This window comes from Salmo salar, chromosome ssa03, assembly GCF_905237065.1.
Source record: "Salmo salar chromosome ssa03, Ssal_v3.1, whole genome shotgun sequence".
In the NCBI taxonomy this organism is placed as follows: domain Eukaryota; kingdom Metazoa; phylum Chordata; class Actinopteri; order Salmoniformes; family Salmonidae; genus Salmo; species Salmo salar.
The window spans coordinates 29141164-29167211 of NC_059444.1; the positions used below are offsets into that span (position 1 = coordinate 29141164).

At 42.0% G+C, this 26048-nt stretch overlaps 1 protein-coding gene across 4 annotated transcripts in view; it reads right to left on the bottom strand.

Annotated features, from left to right (window-relative positions):
• Positions 1-930: 930 nt before the first annotated feature.
• LOC106599673 (oxysterol-binding protein-related protein 1) overlaps positions 931-26048 on the bottom strand; it is a 42275-nt gene continuing 17157 nt past the window's right edge. For 3 of the 4 annotated variants that reach the window (XM_014190966.2, XM_045714710.1, XM_045714711.1), the window contains 13 exons: positions 19434-19605; positions 15438-15654; positions 11587-11662; positions 9429-9563; positions 9184-9281; positions 8793-8975; positions 6540-6647; positions 6217-6306; positions 5979-6105; positions 4827-4943; positions 3995-4118; positions 3786-3876; positions 931-2305 (listed from right to left, as the gene is read on the bottom strand). In XM_014190966.2, coding sequence (XP_014046441.1) covers positions 2203-2305; positions 3786-3876; positions 3995-4118; positions 4827-4943; positions 5979-6105; positions 6217-6306; positions 6540-6647; positions 8793-8975; positions 9184-9281; positions 9429-9563; positions 11587-11662; positions 15438-15654; positions 19434-19605 — 1641 coding nt within the window. In that variant the 3' untranslated portion in view covers positions 931-2202. Of the gene's footprint in view, positions 2306-3785; positions 3877-3994; positions 4119-4826; positions 4944-5978; positions 6106-6216; positions 6307-6539; positions 6648-8792; positions 8976-9183; positions 9282-9428; positions 9564-11586; positions 11663-15437; positions 15655-15823; positions 15942-19433; positions 19606-26048 lie in introns of all 4 variants that reach the window. The other variant, XM_045714712.1, reaches the window with a different exon arrangement.

Genomic DNA, 26048 nt, shown 5'->3' on the forward strand with positions numbered 1-26048 from the left:
TAGCTCAGTGCGGATGTTGCCTGTAATCCATGGCTTCTGGTTGGGGTATGTACGTATGGTCACTGTGGGGACGACGTCGTCGATGCACTTATTAATGAAGCCAGTGACTGAGGTGGTGTACTCCTCAATGTTATCAGAAGAATCGCAGGACATATTCCAGTCTGTGCTAGAAAAACGTCCTGTTGCTTAGCATCCACTTCATCGGACCACTGGTACTTCCTGTTTGAGTTTTTGCTTGTAAGCAGGAGGATAGAGTTACTGTCAGATTTGCCAAAGGGAGGGCGAGTCTTGTATTTGTGTGTGTGGAGTAAAGGTGATAAAGATAAAGAAATGTGTCACCTCTAGTTGCACAGGTGACAGGCTGGTAGAAATGTGTCACCTCTAGTTGCACAGGTGAAAGGCTGGTAAAAATGTGTCACCTCTAGTTGCACAGGTGACAGGCTGGTAGAAATGTGTCACCTCTAGTTGCACAGGTGACAGGCTGGTAGAAATGTGTCACCTCTAGTTGCACAGGTGACAGGCTGGTAAAAATGTGGTTAAAGGGATTTCAGTTTCCCTACATTAAAATCACTAGCCACGAGAAGCGCCACCTGGATGTTCATGTTCTTGTTTGCTTATGGCCCTATACAGCTCATTGAGTGCCGTCAGTGGTAAATGTGGTCTGCAGCTTATCAGGAGGTATTCTAATTAGGGTGAGCAAAAACTCAAGACTTCCTTAACATTAGAGATTGCGTACCAGCTGCTGTTAACAAAGAGACACCTCCGCCCTAGCCTTACCCACATGAGAATCACTATCTACATGAGAATCACTAGGCCTACCTTCACCCGTGTTAGTATTATGCGGGGGAATTCAGTCCACAACTTACATAATGCTACAAGGATACACAGTGAGTGAGGGTGGTGGGAATAAGAAACAGGGCACAAACACCCTAAGGTAACATTACGTTTTTATTTAGCAACAATAGAAATTATCTTTATTCTGTAATGTGCTATACACAAAGTGAGAGTAGCCTCTAGGGAAAAAAACGTGCATTCAGAGGGGGCGATAGGCCCAGTCTACTGTACTGTCATGTATTACATGATAATCCTACCTACCTACCAATTTACAGAGGTTACAGCAGCAGCTATTCACAACCAAGGAGATTAACATTATGCAGTGCATGAGTGTGTTGAACAGTGGCTGTCTCCCAAATGGCACCCTATTCCCCCATAGGGCTCAAGTCAAAAGTAGTGTGCTATGTAGGAAATAGGGTGTCATTTGGACACACTTACTGTGTGTCTGTGGGTTGTAGTGTCAGCTAATGCTTGCATAGTCAAAGTGGTGCATTTGCTGTGTGTATTCAGTGTGTGAGGGCTACCTCTCAGAATATCCTGAATTACATTTTTACTATATAGGAAACTTTTGCATACAGATAAATATATCTTCATATAGAGCCAAGTGGTCAAACTTGGATTAAATAAGTTCTCTCAAGTGTCATTGAAGAAAGCCATACTTCTAAGTACAGTAGTTATTCTCCTCTATACATAGCATCTTAAATTCATAAAGAACTACATTGTATTACAGCTCAGAAGAATAGAAGAGCTCTATCCAATAATATGTACAAACACGTAGAATTTCCCCAGTCGTAGTTAGAGAGGTCGAAGCAGATAAAATGTGTCATAATGACAGCTTAGTTTGGTAGCCTATAGCAGAGACTGCAGGAAGTCGGAACACACCTATCTCACACACTATTTCAAAGCTCTATTTTGACATAAATTGATACTGTATCAGAACGATAATGTAGCTGCACACATTCGCAAGTAACAGCACTGAGCGCAACGTGTTTTGGAGAAATACAAATTCTTGCAACGTGTTTTGGAGACACTGCATTCAACTCAGGCCATTCAAAACACTCCCATTTGTTAAAATGAATGGCAGGTTACACCCTATAGTTTTATTATAATTCTATACACTGGTCAATGACCATAGCTTACAGGCTCATGAGGACTTCACCCTTGTGCTTTGAGTGAGACATAGGCTGCGATAAGAGATAATATTTGGGGACTACTGAATGGTTGTTGCCTTTGCGGTCAGTCAATTCCCAATAATAGCCTTACCATATATAGGACCAGAGCAGGTTATGGACTTGAAGTTCCAGCCTGAATATGAAAAACAGCAGAGACAGATGAGATGTGTACAGATAGAGGTGTGTGTCTTGTAGTTCAGTAAATATCAGGCACCAGGGAGTAGTTCCGTTCCCAGTAGCCATTGGAGTAGAGCCAGTCCTGAGCTTTGTTGTGGGGGTTGGAGCCTTGGTGGAACCACCTATATGGGAGTAACGAGAGGAACTAAATCAGATAAACAAACATAGAAATGAGTGTTCAGGCACAGGCATGAGTGTTTGACATGATTGGGATAAATACAAAGCCACACAAACAGAATACAGTACAGTTGACTCCTGATAGTGGGGTTTAACAAACCAAGATTCCATTGAAAATGTTGTTTTTCTCTATATAGCTTAGGTCTTTCATGAATTCATGCAAACTATAGCATGCAAATATCCAGGAAAGGTGCATTTTACTGCAATTATTTTAGCTTATTCAATATGTTCTTATCAGGAGTCAACTGTACTCAGGTTGTACAGGTGTATGATCAGTGTTTGAATCAATGCATTTCTTGCAGTTCTAAAGCTGTCCTGAGGAAGCCGGTATAGTGCAGCACTCAAACAGTGAACCACAACAACAACCAAAAGCCACAGCAGACAAGCAGAGCCAAACCTGGGGCCAAGAGCTGGGTTCCTTCTCAATGACAACACAGGGGAAGAGCATAACATAGCACAGGATGACACAAATGGGTGACAATTAGCAAAGCAGGTCTAGCATAAGCGCTAGCATACATCCAATGAGAGTAGTGTTGAGCGATTAACCAAAATGTTTTTTTGTGTTCTTTTTTTAATGATATAACCAACATCCGTACAATTATTTGAATTCCATTTGGTAAAATGTTTGCGCAGTTTCTCTGGTGATAAATAAGATCAAGCCTGAACTGTGCGATGTAGTAGAGTTGTAGTTTCCAACAGGCCAATATTCTATATAGTTTAGCACAGAAAATGTGGTAATTAACTACAATGACCATAATCCATTGCGTGCCTACTTGTCTGGTCTGTTTTTTTTTTTTACGCCTGCTATGTTAGGTTTTATGGGGCAGACACGGAGAGAGAAGAGACAGAAGAATGCAAGATCGAGAGGGATTGCGAGCAGTTGCTTAGTGGGGTATCTATACCTGAAAATACTGTACATGATCTAAATGATTGATAGTTGGTTTTCAGCAGTCATAACAGTATGTCTTATTTAATGTACTTTGAAGTATTAATAAAATAGTGATTTTGTCAGATAGCATAGGCAGCAGCTCTATAGAGATGAGATGAAGACTTGGAATGAAATAGTAAAGTAATTAAATAAAACTATGTAACGTAATATACACAACAACTGAAATGTTTTATTAAAGTAAAGTCAATGATGGTTAATAAGTGATAAGCAGTAATGAGCAGTCACTGCCATCATGGGACTTTTTAATTGTTTTATTCAGTGTTACAGCATTCAACCCGCATAATGCATAGTGCATTTATTGTAAAAAAAAATTATAATCGAAACCCGAAATTGTAAACCGTGATCATTTTTTAAATAATCGGATGGAAACCGAACCGACCTCAAAAAGCACTAATTGTTCAGCACTAAATGAGAGTGATGCACAGCAGAATCGGAGGGGAGTTCCATGGGGAAAGGGAGAAGACCCAATCACTCACCTTGTTTTCCATTCCTCTGTTGATTTGGAGCGATTTTTCCGGGCCAGTCTTTGTTTCTCCTCTACCCTCTTCTTCTCTGCACTTGCCAAATCTGAGAAACACAGAAATAGTTCAATGTATCAAAATATTTTGATTAATTGACAAAATGCTCATTGAATTGCTGGACAGATGTGGCATTGACAACAACACAATGCTCTATATCACCATACCTATGTCTCCTTTCTCCATGGCTCTGATGTCAGGTCTGAGTCGACAGTCTGTGGGGGGCAGGACCCCCTTCATGCCCTCCTCCAACTCATTCAGCTGCATGGCAAACATGGAGAAGGCGTAGAACTACCAAAGAGAGAGAGAGGGGGAAGGGTCTACAAATCAATGACTGACAACCAGTTCAATCACTCAAGAAGGCAAAAAATATCAACAGTAAATCCCAGATTTCTGCCTCTTAATAATTCCTCCAATACAGTACTCTCTCATCCCTGTGAACCTTGCAGTTGTCTGGTCGGGGAGCTATCCTGCAGTTGTCTGGTCGGGGAGCTATCCTGCAGTTGTCTGGTCGGGGAGCTATCCTGCAGTTGTCTGGTCGGGGAGCTATCCTGCAGTTGTCTGGTCGGGGAGCTATCCTGCAGTTGTCTGGTCGGGGAGCTATCCTGCAGTTGTCTGGTCGGGGAGCTATCCTGCAGTTGTCTGGTCGGGGAGCTATCCTGCAGTTGTCTGGTCGGGGAGCTATCCTGCAGTTGTCTGGTCGGGGAGCTATCCTGCAGTTGTCTGGTCGGGGAGCTATCCTGCAGTTGTCTGGTCGGGGAGCTATCCTGCAGTTGTCTGGTCGGGGAGCTATCCTGCAGTTGTCTGGTCGGGGAGCTATCCTTCAGACCTGCTTTCCTCCCCTTCCGCCCTCGCCTCGCCTCACCTCTCCCCAAACCCCCTGCATCTCCCCGACCCCCTGCCTCTCCTCTGCCTCTCCTCTGCCCGACCCCCTGCCTCTCCTCTGCCCGACCCCCTGCCTCTCCTCTGCCCGACCCCCTGCCTCTCCTCCCCCCTCACCTCTGCAGAGTTGTCTGGTCGTGGGGCTATCCTCCAGATGAGCTCACTTCCTGGGATGACCTGGACCGTGTCTCCATCAGGCAGGGGCATCTCCTCTGGCTCCTCGTCTACACTGGTCTGGAGGGACAGACAGGGGGACACGCAACCTTCAAACAGGTATGCAACTACAATAGCTACTTATTGGGTCATATCAAGGGTCCTCACTCCAAAACGAGTGTAAAGATTGCTTAAATAAATCAAATCAAATGTTATTTGTCACATGCACCAAATACAACAGGTGTAGACCGTACAGTGAAATGCTTACTTACAAGCCCTTAATCAACAATGCAGTTAAGGAAAATACACCCCCCCCCAAAAAAGGAAAAGTAACAAATGCAACTATTTGTGTATTGCTCAGTTTACTAAACTCTAGTCAAATAACCACCTCATTATCATACACTTTGTTGAAGAAAAGTTTCAAATTAAATCATGCTGCCAGATTAAAATGAGGTTCATTTAATTTTTGCACCTAAAACATTGCTTTATGGAAAACACTAAGGGGATGTGGCTGACGTGCAAACCGATATTGAAATGTCAAATTGGTTAGATAAGATTGAGGGTTAGGGTTAAGGTTAGGGGTTTGGTTAAGGTAAGGATCAGTTATAGATTTTGTCTATGAGTGGCAGGTAGCCTAGTGGTTAGAGCGTTGGACTAGTAACCGAAAAGTTGCAAGATCGAATCCCCGAGCTGACAAGGTAAAAATCTGTCGTTCTTCCCCTGAACAAGGCAGTTAACCCACTGTTCCCAGGCAGTCATTGAAAATAAGAATTTGTTCTTAACTGACTTGCCTAGTTAAATAAAGGTAAAATTAAATAAATAAAAAATAGATTGTCTAGTCAATGGGATGCTGGTCAGAAAAGTTCCCCTAGTCTCTCCCTTGCTTTTGCACCACAAACATTTTTGCCCTTAGTGGCTTATTGAGTAAAAGTTAATTCCATTTATCACTACATTATCATCTGATCTTATGAACAGCACTGTACTGGCATGAGGTATAGATAGTACAGCTTATTTTACTCAGCAAAGGATATGATAGTTATATAACCATCCGTGTGGGGCTGAAGGCACTACCTGGTTTTTGATATGGTATATCTTTGATTAGTGCACATACAGTACCTGCTTGTTGCTTTTCTTCTCCTCTGAGTTCTTCCTGTCAGATTTCTTGTGAGCATCAAAGGTGGCGGCGTCCACAGTGTATAAGCACTCAGTCCATTTACCGTATATGGCACAGAGCTTCTTTTTGCTGCACGCACACAGACACAGTCAAAATGAGCGGTTAGGCTTTTCTGATTGCTAACATATAAATGTTGATACAGTAAAACAGTTGGTGGAAAAAGCTGTAACAAACAAGTACCTTTTATCCAGAATATAGCCCTCCACTTTGTGCAGCTCCTTGCCAAACATACCACATGGTTTGAACGTCAGGCTGCATCTCTCGCCGGTCCTGTCACCGAAAGACAAGCCTTCTAGTTACATATTCTCTTTCACTATTCCCCACAGCCAGACGATGCTTTCAAACAACCACCATTTTGCTGCTCAGTCTGTCGGCTTTGTAAAGGCAAGTATCTGTCCCAGTTCTGTTACATTGCTCAATCAACTGGAAACAAACGTGGATCCAGACCACTGCACACACACAGATACACGTGCAAGAACACACGGCGAGGGAGTCTCCCTTACTTGTGGTTGATCACTTCCACATTGCCGTACTGCTCGATCCACAGCTGGCCCACGATGATGTTGTGGACACAGCAGGTGGGGTTTGTCCAGGTGTACGCTTCATTATATCTGCAGAGAAAGAGAGAGAGAACATGTCACAGCAGATAACCGATCACCAACTACGTCAACTTACAGATGCCAACTCATACCAAACTACTTCACGGAGATTCAAATGTCCTTCAAACTTCAACATGAATTAATTAGTCTCATTCAGGCTTAAGAAAAAAGCTCCCAGAATAGCTTTATTGCCAGAATAGCTCTATTGCTAGAATATACACTACCGTTCAAAAGTTTGGGGTCACGTAGAAATGTCCTTGTTTTTGAAAGAAAAAAATGAGCTTTTGTCCATTAAAATAACATCAAATTGATCAGAAATACAGTGTAGACATTGTTAATGTTGTAAATGACTATTGTAGCTGGAAACTGAAGATTTTTTATGGAATATCTACATAGGTGTACAGAGGCCCATTATCAGCAACCATCACTCTTGTGTTCCAATGGCACATTGTGTTAGCTAATCCAAGTTTATCATTTTAAAAGGATAATTAAGCATTAGAAAACCCTTTTGCAATTGTTAGCACAGCTGAAAACTCTTGTCCTGATTAAAGAAGCAACAAAACTGTCGTTCTTTAGACTAGTTGAGTATTTGGCGTTTCAGCATTTGTGGGTTCGATTATAGGCTCAAAATGGCCAGAAACAAAGACCTTTCTTCTGAAACTCGTCAGTCTATTCTTGTTTTGAGAAATGAAGGCTAATCCATGCGAGAAATTGCCAAGAAACTGAAGATCTCGTACAACGCTGTGTACTACTCCCTTCACAGAACAGCGCAAACTGTCTCTAACCAGAATAGAAAGAGGAGTGGGAGGCCCAGGTGCACAACGAGTGATGGTTGCTGATAATGGGCCTCTGTACGCCTATGTAGATATTCCATTAAAGAAAACAGCCGTTTCCAGCTACAATAGTCATTTACAACATTAATGTCTACACTGTATTTCTGATCAATTTGATGTTATTTTAAAATGGACAAAAAAAATGTGCTTTTCTTTTAAAAAAAGGACACTTCTAAGTGACCCCAAACTTTTGAACGGTAGTGTATGTATTGCTATATTGACTGGGAGATAAAGGCCAAATCAAGGAAACTCCAAGGAAAACTCTCAGGGAGGGAAAGCTACACTGAACAAAAATGTAAAACGCATCATGCAACAATTTCACTGAGTTACAGTTCATATAAGGAAATCAGTCAATTTTAATAAATTCATTAGGCCCTAATCTATGGATTTCACATGAATGGAATACAGATATGCATCTGTTGGTCACAGATACCTTAAAAAATGTCAGTGCGTGGATCAGAAAACCAGTATCTGGTGTGACCACCATTTGCCTCATGCAGCGTGACATCTCTTTCGCATAGAGTTGATCAGGCTGTTGACTGTGGCCTGTGGAATGTTGTCTCACTCCTCTTCAATGGCTGTGCGAAGTTGCTGGATATTGGCGGGAACTAGAACATGCTGTCATACACGTCGATCCAGAGCGTCCCAAACATACTCAATGAGTGACATGTCTGGTGAGTATGCAGGCCATGGAAGAACTGTGACATTTTCATCTTCGAGGAATTGTGTACAGATCCTTTCGACATGGAGCTGTGCATTAAACATGAGGTGATGGCGGCAGATGAATGGTACTACAATGGGCCTCAGGATCTCGTCACAATGCAATTGTGTTCGTCGTTTGTAACTTATGCCTGCCAAATTCTCAAAAACGACATTGGAGGCGGCTTCTGGTAGAAAAATTAACATTAAATGATCTACCAACAGCTCTGGTGGACATTCCTGCAGTCAGCATGCCAATTGCATGCTCGTTCAAAACCTGAGATATCTGTGGCATTGTGCTGTGTGACAAAGCTGCACATTTTAGAGTGGCCTTTTATTGTCCCCAGCATAAGGTGCACCAGTGTAATGATCATGCTGTTTAATCAGCTTCTTGATATGCCACACCTGTCTGGTGGATGCATTATATTGGCAAAGGAGAAATGCTCATTAAAGGGGATGTAAACAAATTTGTGTAAAACAATTTAGAGAAATAAGCTTTTTGTTTGTATGGAACATTTCTGGGACATTTTATTTCAGCTCATGAAACCAACACGTTACATGTTGGGTTTATATTTTTGTTCAGTGTACATGTACACTGTGGAGGGAATCTCAGCTCCAGACTTACTTGGGCAGCTCCAGGGTGATGATGCCTTTAGGCTCTGCCTCAACGCTCTTTCCCCAGAACTTGAGTTTGGGGTAGATGGAGCCGTGGAACAGGAAGTCTTCCTGCAGGCCCTCGGCGTGGAAGGCGCTTACAGGGGGGTGGTGGCTCACCTGCTCCGACATCCACCTGAACCCTAGGTCCTCTCTGAGGGGACAGGAGGGAGGGGGTTAATGGTACAAACTTAGCCATCACCTTCCATCTTCAGATGTCTTGAGACATCTGACTTCTTAAGGATTCAAAATGTATTTTGGTGACGTCTTGAGTCACAAACTAGTACCACTAGTAGTAACCACCAACTCACAACACATACAGAACAGTCAACCTAAACATCAACCACAGTAATATGTCTAACCTGATCAGCTCATAGGTTTCTCCTAGAAGTGGATTGAAGGGTTTTCCAGTCCTCTCCCACTGTGATGCTACAGCAGACACAGCAAATGCTGCCACACACTGTAAACCATCATACATGAACAGAAATGTGTAACGTCAGTAGCTGTAGATGAGCACAGCGAAAAGAGTATGTACTACAGCGGTAATTGTGAGTGAAAACTCATGCGCGTGTCTATACGAGAAAGGATGATGATGTGCGCAAAATACCTTCATCCTCTCCATGGAGTCTGTGGTAGCGTTAGCCTGGTGGATGAGATACGTGTGCTCCATGTACTCTGTCAAACGCTGAAGAAAACTCAGGGGCTCGTTGAAGATTACTGGCATGGCTATCTTAGACAGCTCCTGGGAGAGGAAAGAAAAAGAGGTGAAGAGTCAGAGAGCGAGAGGTAAGAAAACACACAAGCAACAAAGTTCATCCACAGCCCACACAGACATACTGTATTATATTATACAGTAATATCAGACAATGATAGGACATTGGCAATATAGTGATTAGAGAGTGCAATAGACTGAAAGTACTTGAGACAATTACAGTACATTGGTAATAGAGTGGAAGTCCCTATAAAGCTGACATAATGGTGTTTCGATGACAGAGTTGTGAAATAACATCAGCAATAAGCTCTAGTCTAGAACCCAGTCCGGAACACTGTTTGACACCCGTACCGACTGGTCTCTGCAGTGTCAGTAAAAAGGCCCACATTTCAGTAGCAACCCTGGGTTAAAACAATGATTTGCCATGGATCTAACTGATTTAAACCCACAGAGTACACACACATAGTTATGGTAGTTTCTCCATTGCCATCAGTGTCTGCCCCTACACCAGGCCTGTGTCCCAAATGGCACCCCATTTCCTATGTAGGGCACTACTTTTTTTACCAGGGCCCATTAGGGCTCTGGTCAAGGGGCCCTAGTCAAAGTATTGCACTGATGCCGTTCTACCAATTCGGTGCCTTGAAGTCTAACTTGGTCAACAACAAAAAAACGAACATTATTTCATAAAGAGCACGTTTGACTTCCCAAGAGGTTAAATTAAAAAAATGACTATAGTAAGTGCCTATTAAAGTAACAGGGTTGACGATTTCATCTTAAAAATCAGCCATAAATCCCCTTTTGAGATGGGGAATGGAAGCTTGTTGTGTGCAACAGGGACTGAATGCAAGCTTCCAAAAAATAATTGTTAAAACATTTCAGGGTTGACGTGTTATGCTCGACCCGTTCAGTTTTCCACCACAAAATGGCCAAAAAGAGAAGAACCAGTTCACCTGCTTTTACACTATGATTTGACTATTAGATGTTCAATGTTTCATAAGAAAAAGATATTTAAAAGAAAAAGTCCAGTTCACGTAACATGGTTGACCTTAAAATGAGGGACAGACATAAATGATTCACTAATCACACTAAATAAATAATCATCTTCAGATGACAAAGCAACAAAATAACTAGGGCTTTACAATGATGTTGAAAACTGGATTTTAGCACTTTAGCATGTCTTTATTCATATTTTTAAATCAGATTTATTGAATTCTCCATATGGTCTACGGCACTTCATTTAATATAACCACTTTTAAAATTCAATATTGGTGCACAATTTCTTTTCAAAATATCAAAGGGATGCAAAAGGCACTCTTTTCGTGGAACGTCCACCCTACATAGGGAATAGGTTGCCATTTGAGCCACAGATGGGAATCATTACACCCTTTTAATTAGGGGAATTACAGGAAGTGTATAGCTTATATCATCCAATTAAAAATCATCCAGGAAGTGGAAAAAGGGTATTAGGATCCCTACAGACCACTACTGATGACAGGGTCTTTCACATCATGGACCTGTGCTTAGATAGTCACAAATAAATACAAGCAATAACAAGGCAGCTAAATCTCTCCATAGCTACAGTAACTACATTAACTCATTAGCTGGTAAGTCGGCCCAAGGACACATTCTCAGGTCAGCAGTATTTCCCACTAACACAGCACAAATCCACATTAAAGAAGCGGCAGATTGAACAAAGTATAAAGAGAAAATACTGAGGAAAAAAACCCCAGCAGAAAATACATCTATCCCGTGTGGTTTAGTTGGTAGAGCATGGTGCTTGCAATGCCAGGGTTGTGGGTTTGATTCCCATGGGGGACCAGTACGCATCTGCTAAATGACAAATGTAATGTTTGTGGCTGAATTCTTGGCAGACAGAGAGAAAGGCATGTTTGCTCACTGTTTGCTTTCAACGTTTTGGGGGGTGCAGGAAACAGTGAACTAACATCCCTGTCTTTCTTTGCCCAGCCAGATTCATTTTTATCCAGCTCCTGTGCTTTTGGGTTGTGCCAATGCATTACCCTTCCTTAAATGAATAATGAGTGTGAATTCTCACCATGCCGATGCATTTCTTCAGGATGCTCCAGATGCTGACGTCGTTCCTGGAGAACATGGGTGCCGGTAAAGACGTTCTGTTGGATAGAAAAGAAACAAAAAAACAATAAGGTCAAATCTAAATGGGGTAATCCCACTGAATATATATGGATGCAGACAGTTAGCCTGGTCACAGAGAATTGAACGAGCTAAAAAAAAAAAAAAAAAACTCAAGGACTTTGGTGACAGTAATTAATGAGGGGTTTAAGCCAGATTCTCTTACAGTAGCATATTTCCTATATATAGCTACTTTATAGATAAGGCAGGGCTCTCTTCCTCTTACGTCTCAACAACGCTCTAAGGCTAGGCTATCATTAAATCAGATAGTGGTATCTTGTTGTGGGTGAGGCGTGTTTACTTTCTAAGTATGTGTATTTGCAATTAAGCAAGTACCCTTGGTTTGATGTGATGCTCTTGGCCATTTTTGTTCATGGAGAGGAACTATGTTTGGAATACACAAAAGTAAGTCATTGTTTAGTTATGCCGAGAGTACAGCTGTACATTAACCTTATCTGGAACATCAGCGATGGCTTGATCTACTATTTAGAAACAGAGTAACCTGACAGCTAATTAGCTAACTAGCTGCTGCGGTCAAGTCTCAGGCAATACCCATGAATGAATGGGAGAGTGTTTGCATGTTCCTGTCGGTGTTTGTGTGTGCATTGCGGCCCGCCCGTGGACCAGGTGTGCATGCCTCTGGGAGGCGGTGTGTTTACTTAGCGATAAGCAGTGAAGCAGCTACACACAGAGAACGCAGCAGGAGAGGAAGGGAGAAGAAAGAGGAGGCCTGTGGGGCTAAATCCTAACCCTTCTCTCTTAACAGTGGAATGAGCAGGCCAATGGAGCATGGTGGAGCAGTACTTCTGCCAGCTCCACAACACGCCATAATATGTTCTGCTAAAGAAACTGATTCATACTTTAACTAGCTACACTTACTCACTCTACAGCTTCATTCAGTTCCCATAGACATCTACATTTTCTCTTGAGTCAAATCAAGCCTTAAAACACATTATCAAGGATTTATCGTACGCTTGTGGGATTACAAACTGAGGTATCAATTAAAAAATGAGTTCTCTTTAACATACTGAGGTCGACAATGACTGAATCCCATCTCCTTTATGAGAGCATGTCTGACTGCACCATGATTAATACTGGGCCCATGAGTGTGAAGCACTGTTGATATCAATTAGCTTATTTGGTTGGAGTGAGTCCAGAATCCTGGAAGGAGAATGGAAGCATTCCAAATGGCACCCTATCCTCAATTTAGTGCACTAGGGAAGAGTGGGATAAGCTGAACCATTTCGTACATTCAGCATCACTCCGTCAAGGGAAACATAGTATAGTTTCAGGTTTCATTAATCGTATGTACTAGGTACTAGATGCACATGGTATACACCATCCAACGAAATGCTTACTTGCAGGTTCCTTCTCGACAATGCAACAACAATAGGAAATGATAAAAGTTAAGAATACGAACAAAGTAGAATTTTTTTTTTTGCATAAGTATAATACAGGAATGCACAATTTATAGTCCAATTTTTACATGTGTTTTGGGGAAGGGGGATTAGGGGGCAAGTGTTTAAATTGTTCAGTATTTTGCTATCATAATAAGTATTGGTAGTATCAGTTGTGATGCGTGTGTAGTGTGTGTGTGTGTGTGTGAGAGGTGCAGAGAATGTAGTATTCTTTCTAACAAAGATATCTACATATATTTCAGGATGTTGTGTATCCCTGGAAATAATCAGAATTCATGTAAACATTACAGTTTTGAAAACATAGCCTGTCCCAAAAAAGTGGTCTCTACGCATAACTTACACCGGGTATGGGGTATGTTGAGCCACAGGACTGGGTAAATTTAGCAGCCTTCACATTTCTGTACTGATTGAAATATTACTACTTTCTTTTTAAAACCATGTCAATCTTAACCTCTTGGGGCTATGTGGGACGCTAGCGTGCCACCCGTGGTGCACCCTATCAACAGCAGGTGCATTTCAAGAGCGGCAAATTTGAAACCAAATAAAATGTCAAAAATTTTTCCATTACTGTACTTCGAAGCATGTCAACCGCTGTTTAAAATCAATTTTTACGCCATTTTTCTCGTAGAAAAGCGATAATATTCCGACAGGGAATCTCCTTTTCGGCAAACAGAGGAAAAAAATCACAAAGGCGGGGGCGGTCGGGTCACGCGCATAAGCCCAGAGTCCCTTGATCGGCCACTTGAGAAAGGCGATAATGTGTTTCAGCCTGGGGCTGGAATGACGACATTCTGTTTTTTCCCGGGCTCTGAGAGCCTATGGAAGACGTGGGAAGTGTCACGTTAGAGCAGAGATCCTTAGTAAAAGATAGAGATGGAAAAGAAGTTCAAGAAATGGTCAGACAGGCCACTTCCTGTAAAGGAATCTCTCAGGTTTTGACCTGCCATTTGAGTTCTGTTATACTCACAGACACCATTCAAACAGTTTTAGAAACTTTAGGGTGTTTTCTATCCATATGTAATAAGTATATGCATATTCTAGTTACTGGGTAGGAGTGGTAACCAGATTAAATCGGGTATGTTTTTTTATCCAGCCGTGTCAATACTGCCCCCTAGCCCCAACAGGTTAATTTCCCAAACACAAATTGCATTTTGGTCTTTTAATCATATTTTATCAGAGGCTTATCAACAAACAAAACACTTTATACTTTTTAAACACTTTTAACATAGGCCAGGCCGTGTTGATACCTCATATCCCAGCGATAAGGCCTTGCATTACACCTGGGAAGAAAACACTTCAATTTGCTCAACTTGCCATTGGCTCAACTTACCCCAAGGCAAACATTTTGACTATATTAGCCCACACAGCTACAATGATGCACTTTCATGCTAGGTTAAGGACCTCATTGAAGCTTATGGAGACCCCAACTGATGTATAGAACCAATTTTTTTAATTATTGGTGAAAAACTGTTTCTTGCTTACCACTTTTTCCATGTGGTTTCTTTCTTCACAGACTCCATGAAATGACAGCCTCTTCCTAAATATTTGGTCAGATGATTCGTTGCGTGTGTGGTTTACTACAAACAAGGGTGGCTCAACTTACTCCTTTGGTTCAACTTACCCCAATCTCCCCTACTTTTGACCAGGGCCCATAGGGCTCCCTCATTCCATCACACAGCAGAGATGTACCTACACATAGCCAGAGACGCTATAACTCTGAATGACAGTTACAGCGTATAAACAAGCTCCTCATCAATCTTTTACAACACACACACAGGCGCACGCACACACACTCACCCCTTTCCTCCCACTCAGTATTTCGTACTCTAAACTGGCAAGCACTAAATTATTCACGGGTCAATTGTTGGATTAAGAAAGAGAGGCCATGCAACCATCCTCGTCCACAGAAATAAAGTAGACTGACCAATCTTCAAAAAGCCTTCTGCTCTGACCCAGTGTACCAAGCACCAATAAGCCACTAGCCTGCTGAATCTGAATGACATAACTGTGGATGGAAAAACAAGAGAGACCTGTCTATGGGGCTTGGGTGCCCAAACAAACACAGGAATAAAAACCTAGACGGACAGGGGTATATCACATTACATGCTGTTGACTCTATTGCATACAAAGTAATTTCCTACAAAATATCACGTGATAAAAACACACATTTTGGAACAACAAAACAATATGAATAATGCTAAAATATTCTAGAATAAATGAACCGCACAGTTAATAGCCTTGCTTTAACACGCACTGGAGAAGGGGACAAGAAAATCAAGCAGGAAACCAAGTTGAAAACAAGCCGTTACATCACAAATTAACTGCATCCTGATCCCACCTGTGCTTCTTGACGCCGTTGCATTGGGCCTTCTTGTCGCCATGGTTAACCTCCCCAGACATGTCGCAGGTGGCGGCGGGTCCCCTGAGGGTGCTGCTGCTGAACAGAGAGGGCTCTCTCTCCTCTTCCTTCACCTCCCCTTCTTCCTCCTCTTCACACGAGTGTCCGGCCACAGACAGGAAGCCGCTCAGAGAGAGAGAACGCTCGTCGTCGGACTCTGCAGGGGGAGGGGGGTGCCAGGGGCCAGAGACAGAGAGGGAGTCATGTCACCTTTGAGCCTAGCAAAGCAAAAAAAAAAAAAAATTGCAGCCTGCCTTCACACTCCACCCGGTAGTGACTGACAGAACTCCCTCCTCCCTCCCTCCCTGCAGCCGGCGAAACCCCACCTGGGAGATAGGGTTCCTATGAGAGGCCACAAAGACGTTCCCCTTCCTCTGGGTGCTGTGTCTGCTGTGGTTAGTACAGTACTCTGGCTCCACCTCTAACCTAGACTGCATGCTACCGCTACTAGGGACAACACAGGTAGTAACACCCAGGAAAAAGGGGAGGGGAAACAGAACAAAGAGGAGGAGCTGAGAGACTGTATCATGGAATATTGTATAATAGTTTTTGTAGTGCTTCGTGTGAGGCAGGGGTTACAGAGCTGGCTTCATCCAATAACAACAAACAGACATGATGCATCTTTATTATGTAAGCAAACAAGACTGTTTCTCTCTTACATTTAACGTAAACATGGTATTATAGATGCAGTAAGCAGAGTATATATATAAATAAATAAATAAATAAATAAATATATATATAGAGAGAGAGAGAGATAGAGAGAGATCTCTGACCAGTAGATCACCGTGGATGGATGAATGATGGAACAATCCCAGAGAACCAGGGATCACTCTAAAATAGACAAACATACTGTATAGCAAAGCAGCACGCTCCTATTTTAGCCAGCATACAGTATCAACCACTACTCCACTGCAAGGCTCTAGGGTATATACTACACTGTGCTGGAGCATTTCAGTACTAAAGCATTGTTAGCCAAGCATAGAGTAATTACTGTAGCTAACAATTCCATTTAATCTGGTCATATCATATTCTTAAAAGAGGTTTCACTAAACCAGCTCCCTTTGAATTGAGTTGGAATTTTAGAGCCTAGCTACAGCGAGAGATATTTCCGCCTGAAACAAGAGAGAATATTTCAGCCTTAAGAAGAAGCGCTAGCTAGCTGTCTCATTAGACTTGGGATTCATCAGCAGTGGCCATTTTGAGATTGTTACTTCTCTGCAACACTAGTTGTAAGGGCCATTATCACTACATGGAGACAATTAGCCAGTGTAGCAGGTAGCTAATCGTTGGGTAACCAGCCGTGTAACGCAGCGCTGGGATTGGTCATTAGACAGGAAGACATGGAGGGAGGCTGGGGTGGCTGAGGTGCCCTGGGGACCTTCTGGGCACCTCAGCCACCCCGTTAGCATGTGTAGTGAATCATGTTCCGTGCACACACACACACAGACAGATACACATACTGATATTGCGTTGTTGGGAAAGATCAAGAATGAAAGGCATTTCACTGTACTTGTGCACGTGACAATAAAAACTTAAACTGAGGGAGATGTTTTCATAAATCTGTTACTAAAAAAGGTTGCATCTGCATTTTTCCAGTAATTTTTTTATTTTGCATATACCGTAATTTCCGGACTATTGAGCGCACCTGAATATAAGCCGCACCCACTGAATTTTTAAAAAAGTATTATTTTGAACATAAATAAGACGCACATGTCTATAAGCCGCAGGTGCCTGCCGGTACATTGAAACAAATGAACTTTACACAGGCTTTAACGAAACATGGCTTGTAACAAAAATAAATAGGCTTTAACGAAACACGGTTCGTAACAAAAAATAAAAAAATTGCAGTAAACAGTAGCCTACCAAGAAAGTCATTGCTCCAGACCAAGCTCCCGTGCAGCAGCTCTATTTCCTTTTCCAACAACCAGATCAATCGCCTTCAACTTGAAAGCTGCATCATATGCATTTCTCCGTGTCTTTGCCATGATGAGGGTGACAAAATGACTACCGTAATCAGAATGATGGGAAGTTTGAGCACGCTCGATTTAATCTAAACAGTAAACAAAAATGTTGTTTGACCTTAACCCGTTCGGCAATTTCATTGGTCTAATGAAAGCTTCATGCCGCCAAAAAACTGAGCGCGTCACAGAATGTGTTTTATTTATTTTTTTAAATTTGAAAGCGGGAAAAGTCCATATATTAGCCGCATCATTGTTTAAGCCGCGATGTCAAAGCGTGGGGAAAAAGTAGCGGCTTATAGTCCGGAAATTACAGTACTCTGTAAATTGTTTGAAGCAGTCATTGTGCATAGAGTTGCATGGTTTGTTAAACTTTGAAATCAATGGTTTTTGTTTGGCTTACATTTTAAACTGACAAATCGGAGACCGCGTAATTCCATTACTGTGGAATTTCCCTAGGTCATACATCATTCAGCACATTACACAATTTTCAAGTCAGTCTCTGCAAACTGTATGAAGAAAGAACCAAATAAAGAGTCAAATCTTCCTCAGCCTCAGAGTCTACCGTCTGCTGGAGAGAGATGTGTTGCTGGATCCTAGAGGTGTCTGTGCTGCTGATAAAAATAAACAAGGCGTCTGTAAACCACAGCCTATTCTTCAACACAGAAACAACTCCACAGGGGAAGTGGTTTTCATTACTGACAACAGTGTAGAGGAGCTAAGGTTAGGGAGCCAGGTAGGGTCAATGAACAATTTAGACTGAAGGAATCAACTCAGCTTTATCATTCAGAGCTGCAGAGACACGATAGTCAGCCGGCTCATTTTGCATTACAGATTTACCAAGGTTCATTTAATTGGTTCTTATCAAGGTGTAGCTTGTTGCTGTGTACTCTGGAAGTGTTAATTCATCGCTTTGTATAGAGGTCTTTCAGACATGTTCTGAGTGACAAGTCAATGAAAAACAGAATAGCCTGAAACAAAAATATGTTAATGGTATAATTAATGTCCATTTTTGCGATCTTAAACAGTACCCTATTCTCTATATGCCTATACACACACACACACACACACACACACACACACACACACACACGGACCACGGTCCAGATTCAGACCCAGAATGGGAAGAATACGGACCACGGTCCAGATTCAGACCCAGAATGGGGTGAATACGGACCACGGTCCAGATTCAGACCCAGAATGGGGAGAATATGGACCACGGTCCAGATTCAGACCCAGAATGGGAAGAATACGGACCACGGTCCAGATTCAGACCCAGAATGGGAAGAATACGGACCAGATTTTAGGAACTCAGTCGGGCTTTCAATTGAATGCTGTTGAGAGTTGTAATATTGGAATGCACAAGGTGCAATTTAGAAATTTGGTAGCGCATGGGCAGTTTTCCTAGTTATGATATTCACTGACAGATCTTAGAGAGCTATTTATAACCAGAAATATCCAGTTGACCAAGTAGCTCATGTTAGCTAGTTAGCCTAACTTACTTACCTAGCGATCTAAATCCTGTAGTTATCATGGCCAGATTATGTGCCCATGGGTGCCTTGAAGTCACTCAGATATCACATAAAACACACATACAGTACGATATGGCAAAATGTGTAGAATGGCAGGAAATTAGCTTTAAAACAGCTAAATGTTCTCACCACCCCATGGCTAAATGTGTAGAATTGCTGAAAAATGATCTTAACTGCTATGTGTTCTTTCTGCCAAAAAGAGGAATGTGAACAGTTTGGGGTCGCGAGGTGGGGGTTTGTTACTACCGATAAATGAACATATCCATCTGGACGTATGCCACCTAGGAAACTTGTGTGACCGGACCTTCTGAAATACTAGTTTGAGTATCCCCGCCCTATATAGAATACTTCTAGAGTTCTGGTCAGTATGGCGCACTATGTAGGGAATAGGGTGCCATTTACGATGCACTCCAAGGGTTTAATGAAGACAGTTGGGTTTGACTGACCGGACAGGGCATCATAGAAGTCATCCTCTGTGAGTGTGCTTAGCGTGGAGGACCTCCTGCCTTTACAGAGGGACTGCTGGTCTAGTTCCTGGTGCTCTGTAGCTAAGGTCTGGAGAGCCTCTGAGAGCAGCTTGTTCTTCTCTACTTCCTGCTCCAACTTCAGGCTCCACACCTGGGACACACACACAGGGTATTATTAGACATGCCATAGTGTACGGAACATGTGCACAACACACTTGTTGGCACATTAGACAAGACATGGCACGGCATGCCATTACAAACACTCACACGGTTAAACATTTGTTTTAATGCATTTATAACAGCTCATCTGAAAAGCAGACTGTGATAGGTGTGTTCGTGGTATTGATCTCTTCCTCTGTAGAGTTCTGTGGTTGATAATGCTCCTGACGGGCCGGCAGGTCATTGTTCTAACCCCGGCCCTTCAGATCCAGTTTCCTTCACTCTGAACCAAACACCCCAGTCTCAGACAGCACCGTGGCCCAGGATTGAGTGTCTCTCCTGGGCAACCTGAGCTCGGCTGCTGGGAGACAGACTGGATAGCCATTCCCCCCTTTCTCTGATGCTGCTGCTGTGGATCCTCCACTAACCCCAGGAGGAAGAGACTAATAAACAGCAATCTGACAAAACAACACTCTTACCAAGCAACAGCCTACAGTACGTCATAACCTGGGGCTTTGAACACTCAAGAGACAGCTGGAAAGAAAGTTTCTCTTTTTAAGTGTTTCCAGAGAAAATAAGTACTGTGGTAAATACTGTAAATAAATCTGTAAAAACTAAGTGTAGATTTTCCCTACTGAGAGGAGAAGTCAGTTGAATTCTGTGAGTAAAGAAAGCTCAGTGACTGACGACAAAAACAGAGTGAGCCAACACTCTACAGAGTGAAAAGATGCCAAAGTCACCTTGGGGAAGGAAGGAAGGCAGCCTGAGCCGACAGTCTCCGTCAGAAACTGGAGCCTGTAAATCAACTGTAAATCTGAGACAGCAAAGAGAGGCCACCGTCCCTGTAGTAGTACTGTGCACACATTGTCTAGCCTGTACTCAAAGTCAAAAGCAATCAATAACACAACCTCAACAAAACACCTCTAATGTAAAAATCATACTGTAGTCAGTGAGAGGTGTAGGGGACAAACTGTGAGAGTGTACTTGCTATCTATTCTATATGATTATTTAAAGACAGAGTAATACCTAGGAATGAATTGGTGAATAAAATGACTTGTTTACATAACTATATAAAACAAGGAAGAAAGGGCCTCCCGAGTGGCACAGCGGTCTAAGGCACTGCATCGCAGTGCTAGAGGCGTCACTACAGACCCGGTTTGATCCTGGGCTGTATCACAACCGGCCGTGATCGGGAGTCCCATACGGCGGCACACAATTGGCCCAAAGACGTCCGGGTTAGGGGAGGGTTTGGCTGGGGGGCTTTACTTGGCTCATCGCGCTCTAGAGACTCCTTGTGGCAGGATGGGCGCCTGCAGGCTGACCTCGGTTGTCAGGTGAACGGTGTTTCCTTCGACACATTGGTGCGGCTGGCTTCCGGGTTAAGTTGGCGTGTATTAAGAAGTGAGGTTTGGCAGGTCATGTTTCGGAGGATGCATGACTCGACCTTCGCCTCCCGAGACAATATCGAAATTGGGGAGAAAAAAAAAGGGGGTAAAATGGAGAGTGCAGTCACTATGATATGGTGAACTATGCTCTTTCTTTGAAGTCAGAAGACTTACAGATAGAACAAAACTCAAATGAGTTGCCTTGTAAGTTTACAGTGTCAGCCATAGCAGGTGCTGAGCTTTGGTGGGCTAAAACATTCATACAAAATACTCTTCATCCCCTCAAACCCAGACGATGGAAGAGAAACTACTGCAACATTATAATAATATACACTCAATCTTTCCTCTCTGGCTTCTAGCCCAATGTTAATTACCCAAGCCTGCTCCAGTGCTGCGTCTGAGGTCAGAGAGGCGAGGATGACTCCTCTGAATCAATATACTGATGCAGGTTGTGCTGAGCTTCTTTAAAAACAGCTCTTCTCTCTGCTCAATCAGGTTGGCAGGTGGGGCGTTGAAAGGTGAACCTATCACAATGGACAGGATCATTACTTTACCTTGGCTTTGATTGAACAACAACACATCAAACAGGAAGCAAGGCAAGGCAAACACGCTGCTGTATGTAACTGAAACGACATCAAAATGGAATCCTGAATCCAATACAACAGGATTTATTTTTTGTCAAACCCTAACCTACAATAGGCCCCTATAAAATCTGTATTATTTTTTTTTGCCTGACCCCATTTAGTTTTTTCCCAAATTCTGTTTTCTTCATTTTGTTTTTCCAGGTTTCCATTTTCCCGTTTTTTCTGGTTTTCGCTCTCAAAATCACACCTTTCTAATAGAAAAACAACTATACTGAACAAAAATTTTAACAACATGTAAAGTATTGGTCCCATGTTATACGAGCTGAAATAAAATATCCCAGAAATGTTCCATACACATGAAAAGCTTATTTCTCTCAAATTTTGTACACAAATTTGTTTTCATCCCTGTTAGTGAGCATTTCTTATTTGCCAAGATAATCCAACCACCTGACAGGTGTGGCATACCAAGAAGCTGATTAAACAGCATGATCATTACACTTGTGCTGGGGACAAAAAAAAGGCCACTCTAAAATGTGCAGTTTTGTCACACAGCACAATGCCACAGATGTCTCAAGTTGAGGGAGCTTGTAATTGCCATGCTGACTGCAGGAATGTCCAACAGAGCTGTTGCCAGAGAATTACACAGACGGGGAATTCTCCTTGCCTCTTCAGGAATATGCATTCTGTTCATGTCTTACAATAAACTTGGGAAAATTAATAAACATTCAATACATTTAGTTGATTCCCTATTAAGTTCAATACATTTTTGAATACTGTTGAATTCCGTTTTGTCTGGATTGCGTCCGCGTTCTCCATATCGCTCCACTAACCTACTAACAAAAAGACTAGTATAAACGTACTGTATGTATATGTACTGTATCGTCTTCACTTTCTGACGGGCGGGAACATCAATTTCCTTTGTGAAATGCTGGTGATTAATTGCCATACTATAAATAAATGCCTTGGCATTTGGTTCAGCTGTCTGGCACCTAGCGTCAGAAACAGTCTATCTAGTCTTCCTTCTTTTCCCCCATACAATTACAGTAGGCCTGTCAACATTTGAGTCATTTAGCAGACACTCTTATCCAGAGCAAGCAGAGTTAAGTGCCTTGCTCAATGGCAAATCGACAGATGTTTTACCTAGTTGACTCTGGGATTTGTACCAGCGAGCTTTCGATTACTGGCCCAATGCTCTTAACTGCTAGGCATATTAACACCAGCTAAGAAGACATCCTCTAGAGATCTCAATGGAGGTTATGTACTGGTTATGTCTCAATGGAGAGTTGGTATTGTAGCGAGAGGGAGAACATAAGATGATACGCTCTGGTCATAGGTCAGGGTTAGGCACAGTCTGTATGCTCTGGAGGGGGATTTCCTTAGATATATACTGAACAAAAATATAAACGCAACATGTAAAGAGTTGGTCCCATTACACATGTGCACCTTGTGCTGGAGACAATAAAAGGCAACTCTAAAATATGCAGTTTTGTCACACAATACAATGCCACAGATGTCTCAAGTTTTGAAGGTGTGTGCAATTGGAATAGACTGCAGGAAAGTCCACCAGATCTTTTGCCAGAGAATTGAATATCAATTTCTCTACCAAAAGCCATTGTTTTAGAGAATTTGTAATAAAGCCCTTTTGTAGGGAAAAACTCCACCCATGGCTGCGCCCCTGCCCAGTCGTGAAATCCATTGATTAGGGTCTAATGAATTTATTTCAATTGACTGATTTCCTTATATAAACTGGAACTCAGTTAAATCTGTGAAATTGTGGCATGTTGTGTTTATATTTTAGTTCAGTATAATATCATAAATAAATGAATAGATCAGATATAAAGACATTCAAATTTAGAAACCAACCTACACTACTGTTCAAAAGTTTGGGGTCACTTAGAAAGGTCCTTGTTTTTGAAAGAAAAGCATATTTTGGTCCATTAAAATATCATAGCCTTCCTTTCTCAGAACAAGAATAGACTGATGAGTTTCAGAAGAAAGTTCTGTTTCTAGACATTTTGAGCCTGTAATTGAACCCACAAATGTTGATGCTCCAGATACTCAACTAGTCTAAAGGCCAGTTTTATTGCTTCTTTAAATCAGCACAACAGTTTTCAGCTCTGCAAACATAATTACAAAAGGGTTTTTCTATCGATCAATTAGCCTTTTAAAATGATAAACTTGGATTAGCTAACACAACGTGCCATTTGAACACAGTAGTGATGGTTGCAGATAATGGGCCTCTGTAGACTTATGTATATATTCCATAACAAAATCAGCCGTTTCCAGCTACAAGTCATTTACAACATTAACAATGTATTTCTGATCAATTTGATGTTATTTTAACTGACAAAAAAAAAATGCTTTTCTTTTAAAAATAAGGACAATTCTAAGTGACCCCAAACTTTTGAGCGATAGTGTATCGACTGACTAAGTGTTGTCTGATACTGAACGATGCTTTGTTCACATCTACCCCTCTCCATTTCCCACTTAGATCACAATATGCAAGGAATATCTACTGGCCAGTAGAAAATCCAATCTAGGACACAATTATGAGAACCTTCCATTTTATGAGCATAACATATGCTGGCTTTTAGATCTACCAGACAGACCCGTCCTTATAAATAGTACATTCGTTCTCACTCTGCCCTTGAAATAAAACAAGCACCTGTCACCACAATGTTCACTACTCCACTCAGAATAAGGTCGTCATCCTACTTGACAAGATGGCGGCGACAAACTTGGGTCACCCTGTTTCCAGCTCCTAGCCATCTTTACAGTGAATATGTTTTGGCGTGTTATTTCGTACATTATTTGCTCAGAACGTTTCTTGCATTATTACCGACAGCCGAAAATATCTTTTGGATACTCACCAGAATTTCAACACCTATACACACACCTTTTCTATTCATATACTGTCCATACCATCTATACACACACCCCATGGGTTGGAATCAAAATCATTTTCCAATGGTTTCGTTCGGAACAGAACTATAATTTTTTCCCGTTCCACTGTTTCGACCAGCAAAATAAAGTTCTGAAACGGATCGAACCACCAAAAAGTACTGGTTTATAATTGTTCCTTTTTAAACCTCTGAAATATACAGTACCAGTAAAAAGTCTGGACAGACCTACTCATTCAAGGATTTTCTTTATTTGTACTATTTTCTACATTGTAGAATAATAGTGAAGACAACAAAACTATGAAAAAACACATGGAATCATGTAACAAAAAAGCATTATACAAATCAAAATATATTTTATATTTGAGATTCTTCAAATAGCCACCCTTTGCCTTGATGACAGCTTTGCACAATCTTGGCATTCTCTCAACCAGCTTCACCTGGAATGCTTTTCCAACAGTCTTGAAGGGGTTTCCACATATGCTGAGCACTTGTTGGCTGCTTTTCTTTCACTTTGCGGTCCAACTCATTCTAAACCATCTCAATTGGGTTGATGTCAGGGGATTGTGGTGGCCAGGTCATCTGATCCAGCACTCCATCACTCTCCTTGGTCAAATAGCACTTACACAGCTTGGAGGTGTGTTTTGGGTCATTGTCCTGTTGAAAACCAAATGATAGCCCCACTCAGCGCAAACCAGATGGGATGGCATATTGCTGCAGAATGCTGTGGTAGCCATGCTGGTTAAGTTTGCATTGAATTCTAAATAAATCACTGACAGTGTCACTAGCAAAGCATCCACACACCACCACCTCCATGCTTCACAGTGGGAACCACACATGCAGAGATCATTTGTTCACCTACACTGCGTCTCACAAAGACAAGGCGGTTGGAACCAAAACTCTCGAATTTGGACTCATCAGACCAAAGGACAGATTTCCACCGGTTTAATGTCCATTGCTCATGTTTCCTGGCCCAAGCAAGTCTCTTCTTATTGGTGTCCTTTAGTAGTGGTTTCTTTGCAGTAATTCGACCATGAAGGCCTGATTCACACAGTCTCCTCTGAACTGTTGATGTTGAGATGTGTCTGCTACTTGAACTCCGTGAAGTATTTATTTGGACTGCAATTTCTGAGGCTGGTAACTGATGAACTTATCCTCTGCAGCAGAGGTAACTCTGGGTCTTCCTTTCCTGTAGTGGTCCTCATGAGAGCCAGTTTCATCCTAGTGCTTGATGGTTTTTGCGACCGCACTTTAAGAAACTTTCAAAGTTCTTGAAATTTTCCGGATTAACTGACCTTCACGTCTTAAAGAAATGATGGACTGTCGTTTCTCTTTACTTATTTGAGCTGTTCTTGCCATAATATGGACTTGGTATTTTACCAAGTAGGGCCATCTTCTGTATTCCTGAAGAAGGAAAGAAATTCCACAAATTAACTTTAACAAGGCACACCTGTTAAATGAAATGCATTCCTGGTGTGTAAAGCTGTCATCAAGGCAATGGGTGGCTACTTTGAAGGCCTCAATTGAGTCTAATAGCAAAGGGTCTGAATATTTATGTAAATAAGG